Consider the following 15268-nt stretch of genomic DNA (forward strand, 5'->3'; position numbering starts at 1 on the left):
ATGGTTTTCTTTGCTGGCTGCCCTAGGGCCTTTCTACTGAATCTATTTTCCTCTTTTCCAACATGAGACTCCCTCTTGTCTCATATCCTGGCGGGTTTTCGGATGCCTTAATTTACAGCCAAATTTCTTTGGTCTTTTCTATAGCTGGTTTACAAACCTTCTCATCTTTGCAAAGCTTCAGTGCCAGATGTGAGTCTGGGCTCCCGAGGACTCCTGTTAGGCCTACTCTCCCTCATCACTTCAGAGCTGGATTTTGTTTAAATCTATTTTATCATTTTCTTTAGCCATATTGGGTGGGAAGAAGGGTGGGAGCTACTTCTACCTGCAGCTCTCGGTTCATGAGAACCGGTGTCTGCAGGCAGCAGGGGCAGCGTGGGCACCTGGTCAGGCACTCGGGTTCTGGCGTCCTGCACACCTGACCCCGCCACCTGTGGACTTCGGTAAGTCACTGACCCTCTCAGCGCCTCTGCTTTTCCAGACCTAAAATGAGGATAAAACACCTACCTTTCAGGAAGGGGGGATGTGAAGACTAAACAAGCCAATAAATGTAAAAGGTGTTCAAGAAACAGTAGCCCGTTACAATTAATTACTACGACTTTCACCACCAACCCCAGGCCCGAAGCCAGATTTGCCCTAGAAGTCGGCCCCTCCGCCAGAGATAAAGCGCCGCAATTCCTAACCCCGCCTCAGCCTGCCGCTTTCCAGAGCGTCCTCGGTGCGCACGCGCGCTTGTCACTCGTAGAAAGGCTTGCGCAGGTGGAGAAGCGGGAGGGTTTGCGCAGGCGCAGGAGCTAGGTGGCGCGTGTCGAAAAGTTACGCGCAGGCGCGGCAGACCTGGGAGGTCAAACGGGTGTCGTTTTCCAGGTCGGCCATGGCTGAGGCGTCACGGTGGCACCGAGGCGGTGAGGGGTGATCCTAGGAAGTAGTGGAGCAGGGCCGATTTGGCAATTACACACACCCTGATAGTAACTATGTAGCGCCATATCTATTCATGTCAGAGATAGGACTTCCAGCACGTGTAGCCCTCACAGCCTCCCCTTGAGACGGGGTGTACAGGGGTCCCATTTCACAGACGGAAACTGAAACCTTGAGGGGAGGTGGTACCCGCCCTTTGCCCGAGGCTCAAGCTGGGAGCTGTTACTTGCTGTACAAATACCGTCGCTAGGCCCTTCTCCAAAGTCCTTTATTGGTCTGGGGAGTCGTGACCTCGGTAGAACCCCAGGCCAAGTCCTTTACCCCTCCAGCGGAATCCATCCTTCCCAGGAAGCAATATAGATGGTAGAGAAAACGATTGTGAAGATGAGGAATTTTTTTCTTTTTATTTTTTTCTTTCTTTCTTTATTATTTATTTATTTATTTGCATTTTGCTTTTTCACTTTCAGACGGGACTATTGAAAAAACGTCCATGTTATAAAATTCGTTAGTGTACAGTCATAAAGTAACTGCCCTCTCACCCCCATGGGAATGTTGTAATTATTCCTCCTTCATGAAAGTGAGAATAAAAAAAATAACCAGAAGCAATTGGAGCTTGCCTTCACACAGTGTATCAGAATAAAAGTGGAAAACACAGTTCCATCATGGTTATTTATATACATTATAAATTACATAATAATGTAAAGAAAAAATTTGTTTTATGTCTCACAGGGGCTCCGAAACCTAAGCTGCATTACAGAAAGGAAGTAGAAATTAGAACCACACTTCAGGAGTTGTCACTCTACTTTATTTTTTTAATAAACCTATGTATATGTAAGTACAGATGTAGATGAAGACACTGAACTAAGAAGTTATGTGGAGGTGAAAAGTAAAACATATGTACTTTATAAACCATAGACTTTCAGACTAAGACTTCTAAAAAAAGTATTGACATATTTTAGACCTATCTTAAATTCCTTTAGATGTACACTATTTCCATCTCTTAAAGGGCAAAGCTTTAAGTCGCAGACATAATGAAAAGCTTTCATCGTTGGCATTGATTGAGTTATTACTTTTAGTTGTCAGTTCTTTCTTGAGTACAGTTATTCCCTTGAGTTGGCAATTGTCACATGATGTCTTTTAGAACCATGTTGATACATTATCTCAGTTTCATAGGTCAAACTACAAATGAAGCCAAAGAACTTAGTCTTGTCTGCTTTGCTCTTTTCCCTGGCCTATTGCACAGCTGTGTGATAGTAAAATTGCACAACAGTAAAGTATGCTGGTGCCCAATCACAGAAGGTATTGAACAATGCAAATCTTTAATAAGGAGACTAGGAAAACATATCAACCTGCATTTCACCTGTCTGTGGGTCAAGAGCATTGACTGAATCAGTATTAAGGAGTATTTTATCCTTTGAGTGCCCAACAAATAGTAGGTGTAAGCTCAATGGCCAGACGTATCACAAGTTGACATGGCCTACACATTGGCAATTATATATCCGTTAACTCCTTGGTATAGTTGGAGTGAATTTGGGTCAAATCTTGATTGAAAAGACAACTCCAGCTTAGACTGGTTTTTAAATGCTTATTACAACATTTGGGGAACAGAAAAATATAAAAGATCATGATTCCATTATTCACAGATATAAAAACAAAACCTTTTTATAATTAGGAAGAATTGAAAGCAACTTAAATCTTCATCAACAGGATTTGTTTAACATTTTGGTATATACAGTGAAATAATATGGAACATTAAAGCATGGCATAAACTCATGTGCCACGAAGTAATGTTGAAGATAGATACTTGTAAAAACTAAAAGATTTCTAGCAAAAAAAAAAAAAAAAAAAGACATAGTTAGTCTATACCCTTCTCTAAAACCTACCCACCTACTCCTAGAGAGAGAATGAATATTAGTTAATAGTTTTAAAAATTCTTATCTTGTGCCAAAACATGGTTTAAGTGCTCCACATGCATTATCTCACTTCTCATAACAAAACTATCAGGTATTATCCTTATGATGGGACTCAAATCATCTGTTTGATTTCAAAGTCCATAGCTTTAACTATTTACCATTATATTGCTTACTGTAAAAATAGAGAAAAAGCTAACTGGCAGAAGACTATGCATAATGCGATCTCATTTTTGTAAAAATAAACTTATTTTCTTTATAAATGTGTAGGCATACAGAAAAATCTCAAGAATATGTGCTAAACCTAACTCTAGCAGTGAGATGACACAAAACTTCTTCCTGTTTTGTATATTTCTATTTTCATTTTTTAAATTACTTTTATAATTAGTCAAGAAAAAATTTGGATTTTCAAAACAAGATTGGGAACAAAATCTAACTAACTTTTAATCCTGATAAAGTGACTTTTTAAAGACAAATTTTTAAACAAAAATTCTTCTTCTTAGTGACTTTTGGCATGGTAAACCCACATATGTATTACTTAAACAAAGTTATGTCATCTCTATTTTTGGACACTTCTGTGCCTGGTGATGAAAGAACCAACTTTAAGTCTATTCGCAGCATAACTGATTTTTGGAAGGTAAGGTATCATGTGACTGAGAATGAAGTAGCTTATGGTATTGCATAAACAAACTCTTGGCACAAGTAATAGGCACTGGAGACATATTTGTTGAAGGAATGAGTAAAAATGAATATCATTTATTTAAACTTTTAGAATCAACCAATTAGTAAGTGTATATTGAGAACCTATGCTCTCAGTGTAATAGAGTTTTTATAACTTTTAAAAAAGTTATACTTTTTTTAACACTATCTTTGTATTTGGAAAAACATTATGTGGGGTTAGGATCCGCATCAAACTGTAGTTGTGTATAGTGAAAATTATTCTTAAAAAATCCTTAAATGGGGGCGCCTGGCTGGCTCAGTCAGAAGAGCAAGTGTCTCTTGACCTTGGAGTTATAGGCTCGAGCCCCACTTTGGGTGTAGAGATTACTGAAAAAAATAAACTTTAAAAAAAATCCTTTCATGGCCTGTAAAGTGAGATATATATAATTTTGGTATGCAGCCCTATACTGTGTGTATTACAGTAATGTACAGTATATAATCAAATAAATAGTACATATGTAAAATATAACTTTATAGTGTTTTTAACTATGTGAGAGAATCATTCCATCAACATTGGAACAGACTTGTTTTTTACATTACATTTAACTTAGCAAGATGCTCTCACATTAAGAGAACAGAAGTTTCAGGTATCCCAAGTCGCAAACATTGGGGCACATAAAGAAGAGACAGGAATGTTTTCTAGAGGTGATGACAATTCAGTTGAGTTTTAAAGGATGAGTAACAGGGCATTCTAGGAAGAATAAACAGTATGTGCTGTAAGTAATTCTACATATGACACTTTGTTTGGCATTATAGGCATGTAGAAGATGAGATGGAAAGGGCAAACTATAAACTGAACAAGAGGTCAAATCATGAATGTCATGCTAGGAATCTAAAACCTATGAAAGAGACAAGGTCACTTCCTGAGAGGGAGAGGGGAAGTGTGAGATGAGAGCAGATGATTAGAGGTCATTGGTATAGACCAGGTGAAATATGAAAGAAAGAGGGAATTTCTCCCGAGACTAGAAGTGGAGATCACCCTGCTTCTTTTTTATTGTACTGTCTTGAAGTATGCATGGCCAGTGGCAAAGAAAACAAAGGCAGAAAAGAAAAAACTGAACCCTGGGTTTGGGATCTCTTAGAAGGGCAGAGCCAAGAGTAGCAGTTGCCACCACTGGAGTTAGTGGGGAAGGGGAACACAGACAACTCTGAGGGCAAGTCCTGAATTAGGGCCATGACAGCCATGAATACATGGCTATGGGCATTGATACTCTTAGGGGACAATTGTTGGTGTACCCCTCATATAAGAAAGGGTAAAAGGTTGTGGAATTAAAGGAGTTAGTATTTCTAAAGAACTAGAGCATTGCCTACTACCTAAGAGCTCAGTAAATATTAACCATCTTCCTTATCCTCCTCGACATCATCATTTCCATTCATGTTAATGGTGGCTTGGTCAATAATTTTCATACTCATACACTCACTGACTCATGCTTTTAAGGTAATGTTAAATGTAGATTCTGTTATACAAATGACATGAAAATACTTTTCCCATAACATTTATCTTTCTATATGAAGTTTATGGAAGGACCCCTTTTGGAAGGTCTGTACTGGGACGCATGGTACACGAACAAGACTTTGTATAATTTAAAGAACAGCAGTCGCATCTACTATGAGAACATACTTTTAGGAGTGCCCAGAGTCCGTCAACTAAAAGTCCGCAACAACACGTGCAAGGTCTACTCATCCTTTCAGTCTTTGATGAGTGAATGTTATGACAAATACACTTCTAGCAATGAAGACACGTCTGATTTTGGCCTTAAGCAGGAAACTGAGTAAGTAGTTACATGTAACTTTTTCTAGCCTCTTGCCTTTGTACCTTTTAAAAACTGAGAAAGTAGGTATATTTTACAAATAAACCAACAAAGGTCTGGCAGGTAAGGAGACTATTTCAATAATCGTACCAGAGGAAGACTCAGAGGAGCAGTGTTTAGAAATATAAGATTGGGGGTGCCTGAGTGGCTCAATTGGTTAAACGCCCAACTCCTGGGTTCAGTTCAGGTCAAGATCTCACAGTTCATGAGTTCGAACCCTGCATCGGGCTCTGGCTGACAGTGAGGAGCCTGCTTAGGATTCTCTCTGCCCCTCCCCTACTTGCTCTCTCTCTCTTAAAATAAATAAATGAACTTTAAAAAAAAATTAATAAAAAAAGAAACGTAAGAGTGAACCTGTTATTTTGTTTACCAAAGGATATAAGAGAGTATTCTTTTTTTCTAACTCAGGTATATGAAGTGCTAAGTCGTTCCGGACACAGGGTAAGGAATCTGTCTACGCTTTTACAATACTCAGCTTTTCAGTCTCTGACCAGATTCCCTCAGACCCATGCCAAATGCTTCTTGGGACCCCAGGGAGTGTCTTAAGTGTGCTCCGCCGCTTCCCTCCTTTCTCACTCTGGCTGACTTCAGCAATATCTTCCGTTATTGCCAATGCTGAAAAGGAGCAGTTATGCCGTGGAGGCACCGCATCTGATGACGCCTTCCCAAAGCTATTCTAGCAGGGTTCTCCAAATTGGCTGAGGCTAATTCTGTCTGTACTGAAAACATGAAACCCAAAGCCACTGACATTTCCTCCCCTCAATACAGAAACTGCTGGTATCATTGCTTTTAGGATCCTATGAAAATCATAGGGGGCAGAGAACAAGTTTTTTAATTTAATACTTATCAAAATGTTACAAATACAAATATCCACCCTTTCCTACTCACAGTTCTTCAGAAGCAGCCCCTTTTAGCTCTTTTAGTTGTTTCTTTTGGTATATACTTCCTATTTCTTTTAAGTTTATTTATTTCTTTTGAGAGAGAGAGAGAGCACAAGTGGGGGAGGGACAGAGAGAGAGGCAGACAGAATCCCAAATAGGCTCCACGCTATCAGTGCCGAGCCCAATATGTGGCTTGAACTCACAAGCCACGAGATCGTAACCTGAGCCAAAATCAAGAGCCTGATGCTTGACCGACTGAGCCACCCTGGCACCCCTGTACATCCTATTTCTAAATAATGCGCTTTATACTGCTATTACTTGATTTTACAGTTTTTTTTTTAATTTTTTTTAACGTTTATTTATTTTTGAGACAGAGTGGGACAGAGCATGAATGGGGGATGGGCAGAGAGAGAGAGGGAGACACAGAATCTGAAAACAGGCTCCAGGCTCCGAGCTGTCAGCACAGAGCCCCATGCGGGGCTTGAACTCGTGGACCATGAGATCATGACCTGAGCCGAAGTCGGACGCTCAACCAACTGAGCCACCCAGGCGCCCCTTGATTTTACAGTTTTATGTACCTACCATCTCTGTCATGAAAGTCGTCTGTCATGTGTCTCTCCCTCAACACACACTTTTCTTAGCCTGTAGTTAAATCATAATTTTTGTTAATCATGAGTCGATTAACAATTCAATTAACAAGTTGATAACAAGTCCATTAATGATTCATATTATAAATATGAACAGTGATTAAAATTTCTTTTGTTCAACAACCTCTCCTATAGCCCCAAGATTAATCATTGCATTGTGGTTTTTGTTGATTTGTTTCTCCTTTGTTTAAGTTTTTGGCTATACTATAGGATAGCAATGTATAATTCTCATAAATCTAATAAACGCGTAAGTATGCTGACACATCGCCTTAAATACTACAGTACTATATACTACTTCTCTTTCAATGAAAAATTACAAAATAAATCAATTACTCAATTGCACATTTTAAACTGGAATCTGAAAACTAATCTGTTAGGTATTCTAATATTCCAAATTCTCATAACAACTACAAGTAATTTAAATACCAAAATTAACACTACAGATTTGGAATCATAATACTTATCATTCCCTAATAACCAAATTAATAATCAATGTGTGCTTGTTTGTCCATCTAAAATGAAACATTCACTAATTAAAAACATCATAAAAATTGGAAGTAGGAGAAGGTTGGTATAATAAATGTTCTTGTTTCATTTTAACAACCATGTGGAAAACACTGGAAAATACAACAATGAAATTGTCATTAAATCTGAGTATTTTTTCTTAGTGTTACCACTTATCCCTCCTCCTGGAAACAAACATAGTATTATTGATAGAAAAACGAGTTGAAGCAGTGCATCTTCAGATAATCCTTCAAATCTGTTTGAGGAAACTGAACAGGGACTGAAATGAGGAGTTAAGGCTTTATGTTTTGAAATCTCATAATTAAGTTAAAAGTAGGAAGGATGGAAACAATTTATGTATGCTCATTTTACTCTGATTTATGAACTTTCATTATAACAATATAGACATTGTAACAAAGCTCTTCTTTATTGATATTTATAAATGGTACATGACCTGTAGAAGACAGACTATGAAGCCCCACTTTTACCATACTGAAATAGATATTTCCAAATCACAGCCCTTGATATTCCTGTCCTACAAAAAGCCTAAAGATCTCATAAGACAACAGAGACATGTATGAAAGAAAAAAAAATCATTGCTCTCTCGATTTTAAGTTCCCTGAGGCAACAGAAGGATTTTTTAAAAAAAACTTTTCTCACAGCATCTAATCCAGTGTGTTGCCCACAATACACACCAAAAAGTGAAAACATATTAAATCTTCGGGCACCTGGGTGGCTCAGTAGGTTAAGCGTCCAACTTCAGGTCAAGTCATGATCTCACCATTTGTCGGTTTGAGCCCCGTGTCAGGGTCCACGTTGGCAGCACAGAGCCTACTTGAGATTCTCTCTCTGCCTCTCTCTACCCCTCCCTCACTCTCTCTCTCTAGAAAAATAAACTTTAAAAACTATATTAAATCTTAATCCTTAACTCATTGTCTTGCTTCAAAATTACTGTGATACTTAATACTGCTTTTTTTTTTTTTTAAGGTTAGCTTAAATTCTTTGCATATACTTCAGTCAGGCTTTCTCATCTCTCCATTATTCTTTTTATACCTAATAGATGGAAATACTCTACTCCTAATAGTAGCTCCCCTTGGCACTGGGGATTTGTTGGTGTTTACCGAAATGGGGGATTTATTTTCACTTTATCAAAATCAAAATCTGACACAAAAAACAAGTTCATTAACCTTCGACTCAACAGCTGGATCACAAGAGGGACCAGAGTTATTTTCATTGATTTTTCGTTATACAATGCTAACGTAAACCTGTTTTGCATCATCAGGTAAGTGACTCAAAACCGTAGTATATTGAGTTTTTTAAAATATAATTTATTGGCAAATTGGTTTCCATACAACACCCAGTGCTCATCCCAACAAGTGCCCTCCTCCATGCCCATCACCCAATTTCCCCCTCCCTCACCCCTCATCAACCCTCAGATTGTTCTCAGTCCTTAAGAGTCTCTTATGGTTTGGCTCCCTCCCTGTCTGTAACTTTTTTTTTTTAAAGCCTCCAGAGGGGTGCCTGGCTGGCTCAGTCAGTGGAGCATGAGACTCTTTTTCTCAGGGTCTTGAGTTCAGGACCCATGGAGTTCAGGACATGGAGCCTCCTTAAAAAATAAATGAAGGAGTACCTGGGTGGCTCAGTCAGTTTAAGCATCCGACTTCAGCTCAGGTCATGATCCCAGGATTTGTGAGTTCAGGCCCTTCAACAGGCTCTGTGCTGACAGCTCAGAGCCTGGAGCCTGCTTCACATTCTGTGTCTCCCTCTCTCTCTCTGTCCCTCCTCCACTGGCACTCTGTATGTTTCTCTGTCTCTCAAAAATAAATAAACATTAAAAACATTTTAAATAATTAATAAATGAATTAATTAATAGCATCCAGAGCCCTTGTTAGGGTTTCCAGTTTGTGTGTTTGCTGAGATTAAAATCATAGGCATCAAAATAAATACAATGAACTTATGCCAATAATGAAAAATGTGGTAAAGCAACATCATATTCATTGTTTCATTGTTTTGGAAGATATTCAAGAACATGGAGAATTACATACAATATGTCAGTTTTATACTAGGAACACATAGTCTTATTTCTTGTCATTCTGCAGCTGCACAGATCTAACATTTAGTCTTGATTTCTTCCTCTAAATCAGATCATTCAGATCCGTTGATTTGCTTTCAGAATGAGCTTCTTTAGTAAGGTTTGAATTCTTGTCTCAAGAATGAACAAGTTAAATTTCAAACAGTGTATACCAGTACCCAGCATCCTAGAAATGACTAGAGCCTGTGGTGACCTTGCAAAAATGGCCCCAGTTCTTCACATCTCTGCCATATAACCTCGTTGGTGCCCTGCCACTCAGGGAAGGGTGCACTTCCCTGGCTCCTAACCTGGGCTCATCTTTGTGACGTGGCATGGGAGCAGATAGGATACAAGCAGAAGTTTGAAATGAGTTTGCACATTAAAACTTACTCTCTTGCATTTCTGTCCATTGCACGATACGGACATACATACCTGGGCTAACTTAGACCCAGGAGGATGATGAGAGACATTCCCATAGGAGGAAGAGGAGGAAGAGAAAGAGAAGGAAGAGATAGTGGGAAGAGACAAAACTATCTAAAGAGAAAAAATTATCTCCATCAGTCTGATGACCTTAGGTCATTTGCCTAACCTGGACCATGCTAATTGGCTTTAGGCCTGTGTTCTAGAACCAAACACTGGCAAAGGAAATAGGATTGCCATGATTGGATCTGCCTGGGGATTGAATCCACTTTCTCTGAGTGATCTGGGAATGGTGGATGCCTAATACAGTAGGGGTTCTGTAGAAAGGAGGACTGGGATAATGACTGCTCGAAAAGCAAAAAGTAGTGTCCACTAAAATCTCAGTGAGCCACTTCTCTCTCATGAATTTTACATTTTTACTCTGAATGAAATATGGACTTGGTGTCTACTCTGATTAGAGGATTTTGCCCTTGTGCAACAGTGACAGTGAAACACAGCCTTGGACTTTAAAATCTGTACAAAATAGGGGCTCCTGGGTGGCTCAGTTGGTTAAGCATCTGATTCTTGATCTTGACTCAGGTCATGATCTCACGGTTCAGGAGATTGGACCCTGCATCAGGCTCTGCACTGATAGCGTGTTGGGTTCAGGCTGATAACACAGAGCCTGCTTGGGATTCTCTCTCTCCCTCTCTCTCTGCCGCTTCCCCACTCTCTCTTGCTCTCAATCTCTCTCAGAAATAAAAATAAACTTTAAAAAAAATAATAAGAAAGTAAAATGGAATAAACCCTATACAAAATGAATAAGATAAATGAATTCTCTTAAGTAGCCAATGGAGGGGCGCCTGGGTGGCTCAGTCGGTTGAGCGTCCGACTTCGGCTCAGGTCACGATCTCGCGGTTCGTGAGTTCGAGCCCCGCGTCGGGCTCTGGGCTGATGGCTCAGAGCCTGGAGCCTGCTTCCGATTCTGTGTCTCCCTCTCTCTCTGACCCTCCCCCATTCATGCTCTGTCTCTCTGTGTCCCAACAATAAATAAACGTTAAAAAAAAAAAAAAATTTAAGTAGCCAATGGATATTACACCACTTATTTTATAGTTTTTTTTTCTCTTTTTTTCAGAAAATCAGAGCTTTTACCAACATTAATCACTCTTTCCAATAGTCCTGATCAGGATAAAGAGGACAAGTCATTTGTATGCCTTAAATAAGAGGAGAAACATTGGGATAACTGGCCTAAAATCATACAAAGAACTCCTTGTTACCCTAGACTAAGTCCAGATTTCCTGTCTGTGGGTTTTATGCTTATTCTGTGTTACCTTTTAAAATGTTACTTTTTAGGGGGGCCTGGTTGGCCCAGTTAGTTAGGCATCAGACTTCGGCTCAGGTCATGATCTCGTGGTTTGTGAGTCTGAGCCCCACCTAGGGCTCTCTGCTATCAGCACAGAGCCTACTTTGGATCCTCTGTCTCTGTCTCTGTCTCTGTCTCTCTCTCTGCCCCTCTCCAGCTAGTGCTCTCTCTCAAAAATAAATAAACATTAAAAATAAAATAAAATAAAATAAAATGTTACTTTTTAAAACCAGCAGATTTTGAAACTTTAAACTGGTAATATATCTAATCAGTAGTTGTAGGGGAGCACATTACTTAAGTCAAGACCTTATTCATTTGCTTTCCTTTTTGCAAACATATCTGGCAAACTAAACAGAATACAGTTCCTTTTTTCCCTTATTAGTGTACGCATCAGATCAAAATATTGGGTTTGTTTCACTTCACTCACTTATTCGATGCTGTGCACCTACTATGTGCAAGGTGAAACAGTTATAAACAGTTCTGTCTTCTATTTAACTGGTTTTATTTATTTACATATTTTTTCGCAGCACCTTATTCCATTCCCAATAATATTTGCTAATATTTCTAAGTGGGAAAATTACATCATGATAGAGATACTCGTTCTTTAAATTACTGCCAATTCTTAGCTATCTAAAGTTGTAGAGAACACTAGAAATACTGTGAACAACCTCAAATACTTTTATTTAGTGGAGGAATTAATTTTTATACTTCTGTTTGCATATAGATCCCTGTATCCAACATCCTGTGTCTAAAGCAAACAGAAAACATTTGTTTTAAGTAGAATATATAAGCTTAACATTTAGAAGCAAGAAGTGTCTCTGCTAATCTAAAGGGGGAGAGTGTATTTTCCTTCTCTGAAATAATCAAGAATTATGCATTTTGGTGGGAGTCCTAATAACAGTAACTAACCATGTACTATTTTCTTGAACATCATCTCATTGTCCTGTGGAGATAAAATAGTATTCCCAGTTATAACCAAACAATCTGAGCACAAAATAGGAAGAATGTCTGCCTATAATCACATCTTACTTTCTCCACTGTGTTGGTCTCTGACCACTGTGAATATTCAGAATACAAAAAAGTGGAGCCATTAAAAAATAAGTAAATCTGGGGCACCTGGGTGGCTCAGTCAGTTAAGCATCTGACTTCGGCTCAGGTCATCATCTCCTGGTTCATGAATTCAAGCCCCACATCAGGCTGTCTGCTGTCAGCACAGAGCCCATTTTGGATCCTATGTGACCCTGTCTCTGCCCCTCCCCTGCTCACACTCTCTCTCAAAAATAAATAAACATTAAAAAAAATAGGCAAATCCACTAGAGTTTAAGTTGAACACGAGTCTAAGAAAACATATTTTGTACAAAATAACTGATTCTTAAAGTACATATCATCACTAATTAGAAACTTCACAATGAGTTAGGTACTGAAAAACAAATGCTTGAAATAAATACACAGTGACTTCCGCTAACCTAATTTTACAGATTGGTGGCAGAATTCCCTGCAACTGGAGGAATGATTACTTCATGGCAGTTTTACTCTGTGAAGCTCCTCAGATATGTTAGCCACTATGATTATATTATTGCTTCCTGTGAAATCACATTTTGTATTTTTCTTATTGTCTTCACAACACAAGAAGCCCAAAAAATAAGAGAATTTAAGTCTGCCTATTTCAAAAGTGTTTGGAACTGGCTAGAATTACTACTTTTGGTGGTAAGTGTATATTCATATGTATCGTTCAAGGGAATCACATCTGAATCTACCAAGTAAGGAGGTTTTCTACTCATCTGGAACTTCCTTCAAAAGCTGCAAGTATCAGTCATAAAAGGAACTGTCATAGTGCATACTAATGGTGTGCCACCAAAAAGATGAAGTCTCTTTCTTTCCTGATTTAGTCCTTGAGAGGACCAGCATAAACTTAGAATAGGTGATTCTACAGGTATTATGATTTAAAGTGCACAAGAGGTCTCCCTCCCCCACTCAAACATATGTTTCTTATAGGGCCTCATGTTGAAAATCATGGTTATTTTTGGACATGTACTCTCCTATGTTGCCTCAATCTGCTTTCCTCCTCACAATTTTGAAAAAATATGCAAAATCAAGCCTAGGCAGATCCTGGAAGAGGGGGAAGAAGGGAGTGAGCAGCCAGAGGGTAGCTTGTGGGCACAGAGAACACCAGGAAGGGGGAGATAATCTCCGAAAGGAATTCCAAAAACTGTCCGTTCTCACCACTGGAACATATTAAAATAAACATAGATATGTAGGCGGGGTGGGACAGATGGTAAGCAATTGGTGTTAGGAACAGTGAACAAATATTTCTGGCTTACACAACGTGATCTTTCACCCTTACTGACCCTTAGTTATAGCCAATCCAGAATATAAGCCTTTTTTCCCAACACCAGATTAAAACTGTCTCAGAGTCAGAAAATGAGCCACCTACTTCTCTGCTATCCCCGATAAAATTTAACATACAGCGTAACATTGAATGATTAACTATCTGAGCATTTCAGGCAAAGTTTCAAAGGAAGATTTTCATGACTGTTCTAAAGCTGTGATACTTGAGGTAACCTGGTTCTGAAATCCTCTTCTGGAAGAGTTGTCAGAGGCTCTCAAAAGGCTTATTTTTGTGTTACTGTAAAATATTTCTTCTAGTATTATGTGGTAGAAAATATTAAACTTTTACATATCATGTGTATGGAAGTGTTGAGCTACTACACTGTACACCTGAAACTAACATAACAATGTATGTTAACTACCCTGGAATTATAAATAATAAATAAATAAATAAATAAATAAATAAATAAATAAATAAAATATCAACTTCTTGGTATCACGTAGTTACATGGAGCACAAACACAGCCTAGTCAGAATAATATAATCATTTTATACATTTGTGCTTTATAACTCAAAGAAACAAGCAGATAGTTTAGGATGGTCAGGTGATAAGTATTTTTCTACTTTTGTGATCATTATGCTATTTTAAACTTCTGTAAGTTGAGGCTTACTTTCATTTATGTAAAAGCCTATGTCTTATTTCTCCCTCCATTTTTATTAAACTTTTGATGAACTTGCTCCTTTGTCTGCTCATAGGCTGCAGATTTAGAGGTGGAAACCGTCCCTAATTTAACCTTTCTTATTTTTCCATTTAGTTGTGTTTTGTGGCCGTTTCCTTCAACATATACTGTAATATACAAATTTTTCTCTTACTTGAAGACCTGTTAAAAAACACTGAAAAATATTCAGACTTCTATTTTCTTGCATACTGGTACATTTATTACAACAATATAATTGCTATTACCATCTTTTTTGCATGGATAAAGGTATTTATATTTTATTATATTAAATACAGCAGATTAGATATATCTTTTATTAGCAAAATGGGAACTGAAGCTGCAAAGTTATGAAAAAGCAAAAGGATTTTCTTAACTATAAAGTAATTATAAAAGTAGTTTTGTCTTGGAATGATCGTGGGCTAATCCTCAAACACTCCTATCATTAAGCACTTCCTTTAATTTGAAGCAATTTTTTTGTGAAATTAATTTAACTTACTCTAAGTAATTGTGATACTGAATATTCTTCTATTTCAATTAACTTTGTTCTTTTTCAGATATTCAAATTCATAAGCTTTAATAAGACAATGTCTCAGCTGTCAACAACCTTGTCCCGCTGTCTCAAAGACATAGTAGGATTTGCCATCATGTTTTTTATAATATTCTTTGCTTATGCTCAGTTAGGATTTCTTGTTTTTGGATCACAAGTTGACGACTTTTCCACTTTTCAAAATGCCATGTAAGCTGTTAGCACAAATATAGTTATATTTACTAGTTTATAAGAAAGGCCTATGATAAGTAGTAACATACATTTTAACCAATTTAAACTTGGTTTTATATTTTCAATGATGGCAAAAAACCTGTCACACTCAAAGTAGTGTTTAGCATTAGAAGATCCAAATGGATGGTGCAGTCCATTTTTTAAATATTACAAGGTCAAATTAGAAAGATAATTTTTCACTTTCATTGGGAGTGTTAAATATAACAGAAATTGGCTTCTGTG

General features: G+C 38.0%; 1 protein-coding gene across 4 annotated transcripts in view; it reads left to right on the forward strand.

Moving 5' to 3' along the window:
* Positions 1 to 813: 813 nt before the first annotated feature.
* PKD2L2 (polycystin 2 like 2, transient receptor potential cation channel) overlaps positions 814 to 15268 on the forward strand; it is a 43102-nt gene continuing 28647 nt past the window's right edge. Inside the window, exons 1-8 of one of the 4 annotated variants that reach the window (XM_042935972.1) lie at positions 814 to 902; positions 1645 to 1746; positions 3329 to 3462; positions 5061 to 5317; positions 8449 to 8670; positions 12700 to 12928; positions 14365 to 14535; positions 14823 to 15004. In XM_042935972.1, coding sequence (XP_042791906.1) covers positions 872 to 902; positions 1645 to 1746; positions 3329 to 3462; positions 5061 to 5317; positions 8449 to 8670; positions 12700 to 12928; positions 14365 to 14535; positions 14823 to 15004 — 1328 coding nt within the window. In that variant the 5' untranslated portion in view covers positions 814 to 871. The remainder of the gene's footprint in view (positions 903 to 1644; positions 1747 to 3328; positions 3463 to 5060; positions 5318 to 8448; positions 8671 to 12699; positions 12929 to 14364; positions 14536 to 14822; positions 15005 to 15268) is intronic. The other 3 variants (XM_042935990.1, XM_042935982.1, XM_042935998.1) reach the window with 3 other exon arrangements.

Source organism: Panthera leo, chromosome A1 (assembly GCF_018350215.1).
Source record: "Panthera leo isolate Ple1 chromosome A1, P.leo_Ple1_pat1.1, whole genome shotgun sequence".
Classification (NCBI taxonomy): domain Eukaryota; kingdom Metazoa; phylum Chordata; class Mammalia; order Carnivora; family Felidae; genus Panthera; species Panthera leo.